Source organism: Dermacentor silvarum, chromosome 11 (assembly GCF_013339745.2).
Source record: "Dermacentor silvarum isolate Dsil-2018 chromosome 11, BIME_Dsil_1.4, whole genome shotgun sequence".
Classification (NCBI taxonomy): Eukaryota; Metazoa; Arthropoda; class Arachnida; order Ixodida; family Ixodidae; genus Dermacentor; species Dermacentor silvarum.
The window spans coordinates 117,978,208-117,994,870 of record NC_051164.1 but is presented as its reverse complement, the minus strand read 5'-3'; the positions used below and the strand labels follow the sequence as shown (position 1 = coordinate 117,994,870).

The 16,663-nt window shown below is 46.1% G+C and overlaps 1 protein-coding gene across 4 annotated transcripts in view; it reads right to left on the bottom strand.

Annotated features, from left to right (window-relative positions):
* LOC119433928 (suppressor of tumorigenicity 14 protein homolog) overlaps nt 1-16,663 on the bottom strand; it is a 261,357-nt gene that overhangs the window by 37,207 nt on the left and 207,487 nt on the right. For 3 of the 4 annotated variants that reach the window (XM_049659321.1, XM_049659323.1, XM_049659324.1), the window contains 3 exons: nt 10,086-10,240; nt 5,887-5,970; nt 2,671-2,812 (listed from right to left, as the gene is read on the bottom strand). In XM_049659321.1, the coding sequence (XP_049515278.1) occupies nt 2,671-2,812; nt 5,887-5,970; nt 10,086-10,240 (381 nt within the window). Of the gene's footprint in view, nt 1-2,666; nt 2,813-5,886; nt 5,971-10,085; nt 10,241-16,663 lie in introns of all 4 variants that reach the window. The other variant, XM_049659322.1, reaches the window with a different exon arrangement.

Below are 16,663 nucleotides of genomic sequence, written 5' to 3'. Positions count from 1 at the left end.
CGAATACTTAATTTTCGAATACGAATACGAAGAGTTACAGCGTAATATTCGATTCTTATTCGAAATTTGGAATATTCGCCCACCCCTACCTATATCATATAAGTTGTTTTCTTTCTCTCTCTCTCTTTATATCCCGCTCAACAAGCTTGAGACCATCTACGCAAACTCGTAGTGTGCATGCATCAACGTCAATTATAAGCAGGGAAAGGCTCCCAAGGATTTACCACTTGAAACAAAACTGGATCGTGGGCCCGTGGAAGGACATTCCTGCTGAATAAGTTCGGCCCTGTCGGAGGTTGCGCATTTCAAAAGCGGCGGACATTGTCTGCGGCAAGGAATCAAGCGATTGAGAATGATGTGCCAATCATCTGAATATAATGCGTTCTCCGTCACTTTCTGTATGTATCTTGACGCGAAGGCGGCGAAGCATACATGAAAATCAGTCGACAGTTTGCGCAATCCATGTGTGTTGGATTTACATGCGCAGTAAATCATGCTGCACCAACCAACCCACCAGTAATGTTTGCTGCAGACATTCTGATGTATTCCTCGTATAGCCGTGCTACAGACAGCAAACCAAGAAGGAGCAGGACTGACTCCAACTCTGCCCTATATTCCTTCTCGTATTTTTCTATACGTTCATATGTGCTGTCTGTAGCAGGTACTGCTACGAAGAATGCATCACCGACATGTCTAGTCATCTAAAATACCATGGGCAGCCGATCATTTCGTTGATTACGGTTGTCTTAACGCCTATTTAGAGTTAATTTGTTATTGTGACTAAAGAGCACCCGGAAACGAAGGAGGCGTAAGCGTGCAAACGTTCACGCGTAAACACAGACGAGCGCAAAGCTATCTTAAATTGGTGATAATGTGGATGGGTTCACAAAAGTGATGCGTGCGCACAGTTACAAGTGTGACAATTAGGCTCGTAGTGGGGAAGTTAAGCGTTTGGGTAATTGCTTATCCCATTCCCGAAAGGAGGACTGCAAGATGTGTCGTGTATAGAACACTTGTGCGAATGGACTGCCTACCTTCGAGAAAATGCTGGCGAAATTTCAGTCTTTTTGTGCGGCAGCGTAATGGCAGAATCGTACTAATTGCCTCCATGTTTGAAAGGAGGCGAAACCACTTACCGTAAAAGGACTGCTGCGAGTAACGGGTGAACAGTTTGTATTGGGATAGAATGCGTGTGTTCGAGTATGGCGTGTTGGTAAAAAGATATGGAGCAATTGGTGAAGTCGGTACAAAAAGTCACAGCTTCGCTCGACAGGCAAAGCATTGATTGCGATAGCACATTATTATATAGCTATGCGATGCAAGATTAATCGTTTTATCAGCTACATAAACTGTTGTAAACATTCGCATACTAACTAAATTAACAAACATGGTGTCACGCGCGCACCGGCAAACACGAACACACATCACTGGACTACCGCGGACACTCGCTGTCAGAACGCTGGCGTGATGAAGAGCGGCCGCCGCGACGAGCGAATTCCCTTTCGTGCCGTGCTTTAAAGCGAAGTAGGCGCGCGAGATCACAGCACACAAGAAGCCATCGGCTGTCTGCGGTCGGCTACCCTTCGAACCCAGCGCAGGTCGCGGTCAGAGCCCTCTCTCCTAGCGTGCGCACATCTCCCCCTCCCCGCCTTCCTCCCTTGCGAGAAGACATCGCGGCACCAAGCTACCATCCTTCTCGGCTCACCCTTGCAAGCTTTCGCTCGCATACGGCGCGCGGCCGCGATGTTATCGCACTTATGCGGAACACACCGACGATGGAAATTTGCCTGGAGTGCCCCCATAATTGCTGTCGCAATAATAGACAAAGTGTTGCGGGAGTCACCAAACCATCCTCCCGAGTTGCGAAATAACCTTAAAATTATCGGTGTAAAATAACGTGGTCTCGATATGCTTGCACAGGCATTTAGACTTTGCACACGAGGCAGTGGGAGCGAGCGCATCCAGAGCTTCGATTGCAGTTCCCAGTTCGAGGGCCCTCGAAGAGCAACCGATGGTGACCGCGCTCGAATTAAACAGTTGTTTCACAACATAAAACGCACAGAAAAGTTCGTGTGTAGGCGAATGAGCTCCTGCGAAAGGGGGGGTAGTTGCACTGGATATGTGTGTGGTCGCGATTCCCAAAGGTTGCACAATAAGTGTTCCTTTTAATTTATTTTCTAACCCTCCTACATCTAGGTATCGAGAACTCTTCTTTACTTTAGGGAATGCCACTTTGTTTCCCATCAAAGCAACAGACGTGACGAGGGCGAGCAACGGTCATTCGATTCGTTGGCTGATCTCGTTTCAGTATCCCATGTTATACGCACACAGTGTTTCTCAGAATCTGCCTGTTCACTGGCATAGGTGGCGCAGTAACTTGTGTAAAAGAGCGAAAATAAAGAAAATAATGGCACGCGTCCTGCAATGTGCCTGGCAGTGCACGATTATTTATGGGGGCAACTGTCACCTATAGCATATGTGTAGCGAGTAATTTGTTGGTGAACCCATTTGTCGAGTTTCACGAAGCATGCCCACATGAATTTCAAGTGCTCGGTGCATTACGTCATGCCTCAATTCGCCCGAGTTCTTTCACTGACAGGACGGGATGAGCACGTTCCAGCGGGGTGACATCGCTGCAGTCTTCCTTCTCGAGCATTTTTCGAGACTCACCGCGGCTGTTGGTGGCGGCGAAGCGGATGAGGAAGCCGCGGCTGCTTTTCATCTTGTCCGTTTCGAGGAACACCGTGACTGCTGGCGAATCGCTCAGGTATGGCTGCGGTGGCGAGCTCGAGCACAGCGTCCTGGTCCTCGTCTGCGGAAGAAGACGATCATCCGTATAGTCGCCACTGAGGTTGGTCCTTTCCTTCGTATAAGCCATCGGGCGGCCATGTCTTTGCGCAGACGCATGCCTTGCGCATCGCCATATAGTAACGTTGAGTGATGTACGAGCAGCACGCGATTTGAGAGGTGCGTTCGCAAGCAGCCGCTTGTAATTCAACCATTTGGCCATCACCAGTGTCTCACGAATCGCCAGTGCGCAGGCGCGAGTACGAGCGGGTGCGTGAGAGAAAAGCTGGGGGCACTTGCTCCTTGAATGTCTGACTTTGCCATAGGTACTACGGAGGAGACGCTTCCTTGCTCATTTTGTTTGCGTTGGTTTTTGGTGATCTAAAGGTACGGCGGCCGTACGCGAAACCCAGAAGCTAAGGGTACCGACTTTCTCGCGCCTGCGGTGCCGAGTCAGCCATTCGCGCCTTACGGCGCTCTACCTTCAAAACGACATCACTGATTTTCCCGGGGGAGCAGTAGCGGCCGTAGTAGAGAGCGGGCCTTCCGGATCTTCACTCGTGCCAGCCTTTTTGTATGCTGCTCTCGGTGACTTTTCAAAAGCATTTGTTAATGGTCCCCTTTGAGTTAAATAAACGTCCTTCAGCATACGAAAAGCCTGGCACGAGCGAGGATACTGCTCCAAGAGAGCAGTCTCTACTACGGCTCCTACTGCTCCCCTGGGAAAATCAGTGATGTTGTTTTGAAGGTAGAGCGCCGTAAGGCGCGAGAAAGGTATAATCCGCCACGACTGGTACTCTTACTACCATTTTTTGTAACAAAATGTTTACTCTCTCTGGCTCTACCTTTGTACCTTTAGCTTGTGGGATTCGCGTACGTCCGACGTACCTTCAGACACAGATATCACCAAATAAGGCGTCCGTGCCTACTGCTTAAGCTGGTTCACCGCGCTGGCAGCCAGCGTTGGAGCCTACCAATCTCCAGTTATTGGAGATTGGGCGACTGGAACTGTACAGGTCAGTATAGAATTCTTCCGCTGCTTTTACTAGCTATGCCATCGAAATTGCTGATGATATTACCCTGCTTATCTTTCAGTGCATATATCTTGGTTTGTCCTATGCCAAGTTTTGCTTTCACTGATTTCATGCTGCGTCCATATTTTACTGCTTCCTCAATCTTTTCCACGTTATAATTTCGGATATCACTTACTTTCTTCTTGTTGATCAGTTTCGACAATTCAGCGAATTCTACCTGATCTCTCGAGTTTGACACTTTTATGTTTTGCCGTTTCTTTATTAGGTCCTTTGTTACTTGAGAGAGCCTTGGTGCCTTACCTCTCACTTCAATTGCTGCTTCTGAGATCAGCCTAGTTACGGTTTCATTCATTACCTCTGTGTTATCTTCATCTTCCTGTTCTAAAGCTGCACATTTGTTTGCGAACACCAGCCTGAATTGGTCTGCTTTTACTCTTACTACGTCTAGGTTGGCCTGTTTCTTCTTGACTAATTTTATTTTTTCTCTGTTTACTCTAACACTTCTACATCCTGCACTATACTGGGATCGGCAGAGAGTATGAAATCTATTTCATTCCTTATTTTTCCATTTGGGCTTTTCCAGGTCCACTTCCTGTTGCTGCGCTTCCTGAAGAAGGTATTCATTATTCGGGGCCTAGCTATTACTTTCCGCGAATTCTATCAAAATCTCTCCTCTAGTGTTCCTAGAATCAATGCCGTAGTTGCCAATTGCTTGCTCACCCGCCTGCTTTTTTTTTTTTTCACTTGTGCATTGAAGTCGCCCATGACTACAGTATACTGAGTTTGCACCTTTCTCATTGCTAATTCAACATCTTCATAAAACTGTTCTATTTCTTCATCATCGTGACTGGAGGTTGGGGCGTAGACTTGTACTACCTTCATTTTGTACCTTCTATTCAGCTTTATTACGAGGACTGCTACCCTCTCATTAATGCTGTAGAATTCATCAATGTTGCCCGCTATGTTGTTATGGACTAGAAATCCTACCCCGAATTCTCTCTTACGTGGAAGACCTCTGTAGCAGAGGACGTGACCGTGAGTCAGCACTGTATAAGCCTCACCAGTTCTTCTAACCTCACTAAGGCCAATAATATCCCACGCAGTGCCTGATAATTCTTCAAATAGCCCCGCTAAACTAGCCTCACTCGATAGGGTGCGCGTGTTGAACGTTGCCAGGTTCAGTTTCCAGTGGCGGCCTCTCAGGACCCAGAGATTCTTAGCACCCTCTGCCGCGTCGCAGGTCTGACCGCCGCCTTGGTCAGGTGCTCCGCAGCCGCTGGGGACTGCGGGCCATGGGTTAATTGTAAGAGTCATGAGGGAGGTAGTGGCCGAATACTGCACCAGGGAGGCCAATTCCTGTTCTGGTGGGGAAGTGACTTTGTTGAAGCTTAGTGGGCCTTCCTGATTTGGTTGTACCTGGACTAGTATAGCCCTACGAGCTCTCGGCGATTTCTGATCAGCTGACGAGAGACATTATAGAAGCTGGAGAGCTGGTGATGATTGCTTTAGCCGTCCGTCTGTCTCACCGTCAAAAAAAAAAACCTTTCTTGACAGCGGCCCGGCCCCGTGGTCTTGTGGTCGACTGCTTGTGTGTGTGTGTGTGTGTTTTTTTTTTTTTTTTTCCTTTCACGTTGCGCGATGATGTTTCAATCACGTGCGGTAAACTTTCAGTTGCTGGTGGCGCCGTCTTTCTGACGTCCTTGTGTTTCCCTTGCGGTATACGCCATACGCGCAACCATCCAGCTCACCAGGCCGTTCTATTTGAACATCGTGCATGTTGTGGTGCCACCGCTTGCCACAATAAAATGAAAGTAGAAGCATCCCCATACGTCACTAAATCACCGAAACCGAACAACTTCCCACGCTCATAAATCTGCTGCTCTCTTTTGATCTTCGTCAAAGCGCGTTCCGTTGCGCGGTTGCTGAACGGAGTTGCTCCGCGGCTATCGAGAAATCGACACGGGCAAGCGACGGCAACCGCGCGCGCTCAATCCTGTAGCAGCTCCGTTTCCCGTCGTCCAACTCGCGACAACGATTCTCTGAACGAAGGAAGGCGTACACGTACCCCGTTCTCTTCGATGAAGACCCGGTCTGCTTTGCACTGGGTGCTCGTCTCCAGGTCGAAGTTGTCGAAGTCCAAGCGGATTCTCTGCGACAGAAGCGTGTGGGTGAGATTCGTTTCAACTGCAGCAGTGGACCAAAAAAAAAAACACATTGTGGTTTACGCTGAAAATTTTTATTGCTCAAGTTTCTAAGCTATTAATTAGTTGCTCTTTGATAACGTCCGACATGGTGCGGGCTGCTGCAGCCAAATGGACAGAGGTTGACAATATTTTTTTTATTGACTATGTCATAAAGCTATTTACTTTCCACTTTGTTCATTTCATGGTGCTCATTACTGCCTACATTTCGAATTTACGTGCATGTAGGTGTGCGTGCGTGCGTTTTCTATTTTCTTTCCGTCCGTAATTTCTTGCGATGTAGTAAACTTGCAATAGCATGCGGATACTTTCGCTCGTATAACGCCTCCAGTTATCAAAAAAGTGTATCTCACTAGCGCGAATGGTATTTTCACACACTGGTTGGTGCATACGCTTTTCTTGTGGTACATGCTTATTATGCGGAAGTTTTTTGCATCATGGATGGGCTGTGCAGTGCGAGTAACATAACACATGGCAGTGAGTGTTCAAGTGGCTATTCAGTCAATCAATGAATCAATCAATCAATATTATTTTCCTTTGACGGGGGTGGGAGGGGGGGAGAGGCCAGTACTTTTGTAAAAGCCACAATGGCTTGACAAAAGGTCCCCACTTCCTTTTACATGGTGGCACACGGCAGTGCAGGAAACAACAATAGAAAGAATAATAATTTTGACATACAGTATATCACGGTATACTCAAAATACAAAGGAAATATACGCTATGCACGATGCACGAAATGCATGAAAATTTCAATGAAATACAGAATACAGAACTGGTGCAGATGACCGCGGTAAATTCAGCAGAAAAAAAAAGGCCTGTAGTAATGTCTTCACATCTGCTGCTTTATCTTTCGTTATCTTACCAAAAAAAAAAAAAAAAACATAACACACAGCATGCATAACCGTAATATACAGGGAAAAAAAAAACATGCAATGCATTCGACAATTGAATCGCGCGGTGATAATTGATGATGAGTAATAGCAACATACAGCATAGGTACGTCAGCGACGAAAATTTAGCTTAATCAGTCAAGGAGATAAAATGTCTTGGGAAAAACGCTACAGTATTGCCTAGAAGTCCGGCATAACGCAACGCTAACATTCTGACCAGTTCAGCGCAGAGAGGCCCAAATACAAAATATCATATCTTTTTGTTCACTACTGCAGCTCGGAGAAAGAAGCAGTATAAGTGACAAGAATTGAAAAAAAAAAGTATATGATGAGGCTACATGAAAACGTGTAACTTCATTTTCAGTGCGGTGGGAACATTACAAAAGTAGTTTCGTCTATCCAAACCCCACAGCACATGAACTCGGTTAATCTCGCTTCTCTGCAACTAAAAGGGCTGGACGAATGATCGATTAACTTTTTTATGAATAGAATGACTGTTCAAGCACAACTGACATATACTTCTAATGGACGATCAAATTATTTGACGTTAACCAAATGCGCGCACTACTGAGTTTTGAATGCGATTGTGTGGGGGCACTTTCCTTGTTCAAATGAGCTGCCGTCATTCGCACCTGGAGGTCGAGATGCAGTTGTCAGCTTAGTTCGTCGGCAGCAGTTTCAGATGCTGAACAGTGCAGAATTGAAGGCGCAGCAGGAGCACCCACAGCTGTTAAGAACATTTAGCTCGAACCCAACTCGGATTCCACCTATTCAAATGCATGTAAGACGCAGAAATTTTTACTGAGGAAACCACTTGACCAATTTGAATGAAATTTGTTGCAAGTGAGAGATGAAGATAAATTATAGTGACTGTAGGAAGCAGAATTTTAGCTTAAGGCCTGGCATTTGCTGAAAATCTGTAAGTTTAAGAAATATAGAAGCACGGAGTTTACAAATCCGTAACTCAGCAAAAAAAAAAAAAAAAAAAAAAAAAAAAAAACAGGTATCGAATTTCTGCAAACTGCATCGATTAGAAGATCTAAAGTGGACAAATTGATATATGAATTTGCGACTTATGTGAACTTGTTACAATGTTTACGTGGGTTTTGCAAATGTCCTACTCGCTAATTAATGGTACATTTAATAACCAATACTGTTCGTTTTAGATGTATTATTACGCGATGTTAGAAAATTCTGATATCGTTTTTCATCACTGCGTTACAGAGTTGTAAACTTCGTAGTTTCGTTTCTTTGAAGTTTAGCGATCTAAAAAATTAAAGCACTTTTTAATAAGATTTATGGAATATGTAAAAAAAAATCGCTTCCAACATTCACTACATTTGAGCTTTTTCTGGTAAATGCAACAAACTTGATGAAATTGGGTGCAGCGGTTGCTGAGCAAAACGATTTCTGCTTTCCCATGCATTTAGATAGGAACCCTCTTAATAAGAACGCAGAATGATTTATCCATATAGCTTGCAAGCTTACACATGGCCGAAGCGCTTAATCTACTAAAAGGTAACGATTAATGCATTCTCATTTTTATTGTTAATACAGTTATGTTATTGTTCATGCAGACAGATATGAACAAGCTCATACAGATATTTCTCCTGTGCTGTAATGTCCTAATGGCGGTGCCTGATACTATGAATGAATGAATGAATGAATGAATGAATGAATGAATGAATGAATGAATGAATGAATGAATGAATGAATGAATGAATGAATGAATGAATGAATGAGTTATCTGTTATTTAGTAGTTACACTCGCCTACACACACAGTGCAAGAGACACTTGTTGCTGCACTAGTTATATCATTATTGCGCTGACATTGGTCGGAAACAGTAGGAGCAGGCACTATTGCATCGTGCGTTGATCATGCGCCGTGGTAGTATGGCCGTTGCGCTGCTAGGCCCGGGATCAACTCCCGGCTGCATCATTTCCGTGGGCACGAAATGCAAAAACACCCGTGCCCTGGCTGCCCGTTAAAGAACCCCAGGTAGTCGGAATCAACCCGGCGTCTCTCACTATGACGTGCCTCATATCGTGGCTTTGGCACGTAAAACCCCGGTACTATATAATTTATTTTTTTACCATATGCAGCAGGAAACAAGACGTACAAGTGCATGCGCAGACCCTCGAGACAACAGGGTGATTGACTTACTAGTGTCTGAACCTGGGCTGGTTGGTCCTTCGGCATATTTTGACAAAAAAAAAAAAAACAGCGCGTTGACGAAAAAGCGCCCTATTTTCGAAAAAATACGTAATTTCATTCCCATTCCATTCCTGGCGAAAGGCGCTTAATTCCATTCCCATTCCATTCCTCCAAGCGTTGTCGCCATTCCACACCGGGGTCGCGAAAATGTGGAATGATTCCGGGGTCATTGCAATTCCGGAGTGGTAACTCCGCAACACTGGTCCTTATTGTGTCGGTGTGTTCTTTGGAAAATCCCATAAACTGTTTTCCTTGGAGAAATGTAATGGGAATGGAATTACGTGCCTTTTGCCAGGAATGGAATGGGAATGGAATTACTTCTTTTTTCGAAAATAGAGCGCTTTTTCATCTACGCGCTGTTTTTTGTCAGAATATGCCGAAGAATCAACCGGCCCACCTTCAAACACTAGTAAGTCAGAGCCTCGAATTTAACAATAAAGCAGTATTTTTAAAATAGCTTGGCTGATTACAAGCGCAGTACATTTCTAAGCAACGCGCCTACTACAATTCTGAGTAGCTCCGACGTCACGTGCGTCGCCTAGCAACGCTCGCACCAGCTGTGCGAGGCGCTGCTAGGCGACGCACGTGACGTCATCGCTTGGCGAGGTCTTCCAGCGTACAACTGACGGAAAACAACCAGGTTGGCAGGTTCGCTGTTAATAAAAATAAACATATGCGGGAGAATAAACATTTGTGTAGCTGCAGCTTCGCACAGTTGCACCCCTCTACGAATATATGCGAGCATTAAAGATTGTTTGACAATATGGGAATGTTTCAATTAGGTGCGCTAATTAGACCAGATTACGTAAGCAACGCCTTTCGAGAGAGCCAAATGCAGAGTTGCGGAAAAGCGTGACCGATTCGCTGGTCTCGCGTTACGAGCCTGCAGCAGGAGGCCACTACAAAGCATTTCTGTGCTCGCCTGCAGCTCGAAACGTGTGCGGAAGCGAGGCTTACGCTGTAGCCCGGCGGCGCGTAGATGGTGGCCGCGCCTCGGAAGCCATGGGGCGTGCGCTGTCCGAAGCCCGGCGACTGCAGGAGACCGCTGGCCTGGCCGCGGATCAGCAGGTTGGCGCCGTCCCGTAGCGTCACCCTCTGAGCACGGGCCGCAACTGCGGGGTATCACGTGTGGTCACTGGCGGGAACACGACACGCCAGCGAAGGTTTGCCATTTCGGCTGGTGGGCCAGCCTTCGTCAGAGCATTGTGGCGCTGTTGAAGCTGCGCATTGCTAACATCACTGGAAATGCGACAAACAGCGTGAGACTTTCGTACAAAACATTGGCATGGCGTTGGCAACGTATCGCGTCCCTGGCCAGTGAGACACTGGGCACTTTGCCAAGGGCACTGCGAGGGGAGATAATCAATACTGTCGCTCATCGTCGGCGGCAAAGAAAATGCGCTCACTTTCTAATATCAGATTTACTCCTGTCTACAATAGTATCCTCTGAAACGGGTTCGCATGTGCAAGTTTTCAGTTAAAGGTTAAAAAACCATCACCTGACAAATTTCTCGTTTTATTTCTGTGCTCTCTTAAGCGTTCGGTAATGCATATTCTGGTCTGACCTATGTAGTATATTTACCGCAAGATAGCAACGCGATAAACTTACCCTGCTGTGCATGTGACGAACTTATCCTTGTGCTTCTTGTCACAAACCGTCATTCCAGTCTATATCGGATTTGTCGTTTTGCTAAGGTTGGCTAACTTGGTTGGAGCTAAGAAAACGACCCGTAGGTTTCCTGGGCACCCTATCAGGAGGCGGAAACTCCCTATACCTCCCTTGGGACACTCGGTACCATGCCGGATGGATGGATGCTATGGGCGTCCCTTTGAAACGGGGCGGTGGGTTGCGCCGCCAAGCTCTTGTTATTATTTTGCCAAATGCCCTACCTTCATTTTTGAGAACACACAAATACAAAGAATTGCCAAGCATCAAACTTTACGAACCATTACTGGGAACTCTGTTTCCTGTGCGTCTTGTAATAAATTGTTTCTTTCCTGATTTCGTTTTTTCCCTTGAGATAGTCATAGCAGGTTTCTCTTCCATTGCCGCCACCCATGACATTGTCTCAGCCTCTCTGACTTTGCGTTTGACGTTCTTTGTTGCCGTGTTGCTAACCATACCGGTCACATACTTGCTGGTAAGCTTCCTAGTTATTTTCGTCCACTGTGAGTCAATGTTTTGCCTGTACAAATACCTGAAAACCCTCTTGCACCCCATCCACTTTCTTCCATATTCCTCAGTCGTTCTTCAAAATCAATTTTGCTCTGAGCCTCCCTTACTTCAAAATTTGTCCATCCCATATCACCCTGCACAGCTTCATTAGTAGTCTTCCCGCGGGCGCCCAATGCGAGGCGTTCCACTGACATTTGGTTGCCATCGAGTCCCTGACTTCAAGCAAACAACAGATGTTAGCCAAATGTTAGCCCTGGAACCATTACACTTTTCTGCATACCCCGGAGCACCTATTGTATCCCCATAGCGCTCTGTGCTTCATTATGGCCGCAGTTCGCTTCACTTTTGCTATTATTGGTTTTTCCTGTGTCTCTGGATATCTATCGCCTTCGTTTGTCCATACACACAAGTATTCGTATTCTTTTACCCGAGGCTCTGTATCAACACTGTCTGTTCACTGTTTTCATTGAATAGCATAAAACCTGATTTTTTAACGCTAAATTTTAATCCTAAATTCTCAGATTCTTCTCTATAGATATTAGCCAGACGTTGCATATCACTTTGCTTGTTAGCAAGCAACACAATGTCGCCCAGATAAAATAAATCTGGAAGCTGCTGCTCAACTATTCTGCCGGCTTGTTTGTATGAGAGGTTAAACCCGATATTGATTCCCTCTAGCGCCCTTTCCATCCTTACCATGTACATCATAAACAGCAGCGGGGGCAGCCATGTGTCACTCCCTCGTTGATATCAACTTGCTCCTCTCTCCTCATCCCTTCACATTCAACGCAAACTGTATTTTCTAGGTAAATCTCTCTTAAAAGCTGTATACAGTCGTTGCCTATGCCTTCCAGAATATCCCACGATATGTTGCGGTCTACGTTGTCGTATACGCTCCGGTAATGTCTAAACAGCCACAGTATAGCGGTCTCCTTTCTTCTCTGGATATTTTAGTACACTGAGTAAGGACAAATAAGTTACCATGCAGACGCCTACCGATTCTGAAGCCATTCTGAAGTTCTCCCAACATGCCATTATTCTCTGCCCATGCTTCGCAGCTTCATTTTTTTCACCTGCATTGCTAACCTGTATATTACCGATGCAAGGGTCAACGGTCTATACGAGTGAATTGTACATTTTTCCTTCTTACCTTTATAAATTAAATTCATTCTACTTTGTCGCCAACTGTCTGGTATTCGCCTATCTTGTAAGCATTTTTCTGTAAGCATGCTTCTAGCTCATTACTCAGCCTAACGGGAACCTCGTCTAAACCTGTGGCTGTGCGTTTAGGAATTTTCTCTTCAGCTTTCTTCCAGTTGAAATTACTCAGCACCAACTCATTTTCCGTTTGGTTCTCGTTAATTCTCTTTTTCTCCTCAAAGACCGCCTAGTTATTGCGAGGTGCTGCCGATACTAAAGCCCCTATATATAAAAAGTAGCGCCATTCTTAGATCTTGCCGCCACCGCGCTCACCTCGGCGTTTCCTCCTCGCCGCCTCCTGTCGCCCCAGCCTCCTCCGCTCCCCCATTGGCCAATCCGTGTCACGTGGAAGCACGCGTTGCGCTTTTGTATATTTTTTTCTTTCCAGCGCGCTCCGACCGCCATTCTCGGGCCTGTGCGACTAAAGTGCTGTACGCACAAGCTGAACAAACGTGTTAGGGACAAGAACTTCGTTGTGATGGCATGCTGCTGCGCCTTAAAGTTGCCGCAACCGACAAGGCGAGGGCAAAAGGCTTTTTTTGTTTACCATCCGGCGTGCGCAAACGCTTGCTGCACACTTGGAATTTGCGCCGTCTCGCATCGTCGCGTTGCTACTTCCAAAACGGCATTATTAAGACCAGTTACTGACTGACGCAGCAAAACCGCGCCTCAAAAACTTCTCCGCAGGGCGCGATCGAAGTTTTACGGGGATTTCCTCTGGTAGCGCGTTATCCGTCGTCTGCCACGGCAGGCCCGACGTAGGCGGCGCCACTGTCGATATCGCGCCTTGATCGCGTGGCCGCGCCGAGCGCGATAGTGGAACGGAGGATGAGGGAAGTGGTTGGCACTACTTTTTATATTAGGTGGTTTTGCCGGCTACTACTGAAAAACGTGACGTCCGTCACGGAAATACGTCATAGAACATAATACAAAGAAAGAAACCAGAAGAAAAAGTTCCACAGACATGCAAATTTGGGAATCGAACCCACGACCTCTCGGTCCGCGACGATAGATCGCCGAGCGTTTAACCCATTGCGCCACAAACGCATTTGGAGAGAGCTACACAGACGCGCCTTATATATCTAACACTCCTCCGTGTACCCGCGCTCTTGTTCGGGGCGGTGCCGCCGCCTACGAGCAGAAAAGAAAAGTACTGCATTATGACACTAACGCGCACCGACAGGGAACGCTTCGGTGGTCTCACCACTACGACGCCTCGATGCCAGCATTCGAAGGGACGCTAAAATCAAGAAACACTACCAACGCCACCTAGGTGGCGTTGCTAGGTGGCGTTGGTAGTGGCGTTCACCGTACTCAGCACAGCGGGGCGTGGCCTCCGCAATTAGCTCTGAAAATGTTTCTGAAGTTGATCGCGGAGGCTGCAATTACGACGCGCTGTACGCGCTGATTTGACTCGGTGACGATTCAGTTACGTGCTTTGTCTTGCGCGTTGTATTAGTGTGTCAGTTACGTGCTTCGTCTTTCGCGTTGTGCTAGCGTGTGCAGCGTAGTGCAGCTTCCATATGCACGACGGTTGCTCATGGTCATCGACGTTGGTAGTCGTGATGGAGGAGACGTGCCACCAGGCGTCAGCGTGGGTGCATCAACGCCTAAGGGCGCTTTAGCCACAAAACACCAATAGACATTATATATCAATGTGCAATAAACATTACACTACTTCTGTGAAGACACGTTTCACTTTCGTGTTCTATACCGATTCCTATATAAGAGGGATCAACCACATTTTTTTTTTATATATAGGGGTTTTAGCCGATACGCGGCGGCAGCGCCTCTTCCACCTCTGGCGGTTGCCGAATATCCAACTGGAAATAATTTAAATCAAAACAGGAAAAAGAAGCTGCCGTCACTGAATTTGTATTCATATATATATATATATATATATATATATATATATATTATAGTAGTAGTAACGGTGAAGAAAACAGTCGCAAAACTGTGCCTGACGAAACGGAATTTTTATTGAGCGAACCTGTGCCCACAAAAGCAAGTTGCACTCGAAGCAGAACGATCGACAGGGGCGAAACACGTCGGCTTTTATACATGAGTCATCGAAGCTTCCAGAGTAATCCCTGGTGCCCGTGTGTCTTCCAGAAACTACTAGAAAATTCGCGTCGCTAATACAACCAGATTACATAAGCGTCGGTGACAACAGACAACGGATAGAAGCATCGATAACGTTCGAGAAACTTTCGATACATGCAGATAACGTTGAACATTTGCTAGCTGGTGGAAAGCGGTCACCGGTGAAAGATAAACAAGTACACGTGGCAATATATGCTATACACGAAGTTACTCGGAGCTAGAACGCGAACGCTTAATTAAAGCGCACCGCGTTGCTATGCGTGCATTCACTCTCCGAAAGGTCGTCTGGTAGTCGGCATTGGAACGCGGTGTCAGTGTTACAAGCTGCGCTATTCAACGCGCAGTGACAACCGGGTAAGTCCGAGATGCGCGAAAAGAAATTATCATCATCATGAGTAATAAGATGAAAAGTTCGCGCGCACTTCCGGAAAATGATCAGCCAGCTTCGCTGTTTCAAGCGTTGCGCGGCCGAGTGCAAGGTTAAGCTTTCTTTAAATCACTGGGGCATCGCTCGTACACACCAACGCCAAGCAGTTATGAGAAATATTTATATAGCAAACCGTCGTTCACTACCAATATTCGCCGTTAAAAATTTTACATTTCGTCATTTCTTGAAAGTAGTCGCTTTGATATTCCTAACTTGTGATTAAGTTTAAGGATACGGTTCAACTAGTCCGCAGATACAGTGGGGGCTAGCATAAAGAAAATAACTTCCTGGAACCATCATTCGTTAATTTTGTTCGTGTGTTGTGAAGTGGATCAAGTAAAGCTGGCAGATTTCTCAGTCAGCCAAAACTCAACAGAAGTCGAACGTTTTCATTTTATTCACAAATTTCGTACTGGAAAAGACTGTACTCCACGCAGTGCGAAAGCGTCAATCTGCAGAAGAAATTTTCATTCACAACCGAAATTTGTGCATAATAAAGAAACATAGAGTCCAGAAGATCCAAACCAATGCGAAAATTACTAACCATCACGGCTGTTTCTTTCTTTCTTTTTTTTACTTTAACTTTGGCTGTGCATGTCGACAAAGTAAAGAGTGAACAAAATGTATAGCCCAACAAACACGCACTCAAGCCCTTCATTAAAAGTATTCCACCGGCAGCAGATGGGCTGCCGTCATGACGAATGAGTCGAACGACACTGCTATTATGTCAGTCCACTCAGGCTTGCACAGAACTTGTTTACTCGTGCAAAATGAATACCTGCTCAGAAAGTATAGTGAAATACTTGTGCTTACCTGTTGTCATTAGGAAGCCTCAAAAACTTCGCAGAACTGGAAATCCCGGTGTTAGAACACCACACAGCCGCACAAGACATGTGACGTCCCGATTTATCCAACTTCGTCTAATGCTTGGCTGGCCTGGTTTCCTGCCTCTTCCGTTCCATGCACGCCTGATCAAGCTTATCTGTCCTATATTTCCCATCTTCATACTTGACACAACCGAAGCAGGTGACCGAGCGCGATCCGACTTGTGGTATCGCTGAGCGAGTGGCAAGGGTGAGCGGAGTCAAGCTCGACGAACGCACGAAGACAACCTCGCTTCACCCGATTTAAAATTGACAAAAAGAGAAATAAAAAATAACTTAGGATGTCCGGCAACCACTAGGAGCGCTCATGTTTCTTGAAACTGAAACTAGAAGTAGCCTTCCGGGTTTTGTCCCTATATATCTTCTTCAGGCTGTGCGAAAACTGGTGAATGTGTGGCATCATGACAATTTTCTTCTGATCTCGGCCGCCCCCTTCCGCAATTTCGGGGGGACTGCTTTCCGGCCGTGCCTTGCTGTCAGCCCTTTCACTACCGGCACCAACACGTGGTTAGATGATCCGGTTTCCTTAAGGTGGTGGTCCCACTCCGGCGGCACGAGCCCCCCGTTTTCAGTACTTTTGGAGCAACCGTGGCGGCTCTTCTACTTAGGATATAAAGTTGTGGTATATACCATAAAAAGCTTAATTCTTGTAGATTCCAACTATATATAATATAAGGAAATTGAATATTGTGATTTAGAAACAAATGTTCAAGAACAAGCATGAGATACATGGTTTTTGCGAACT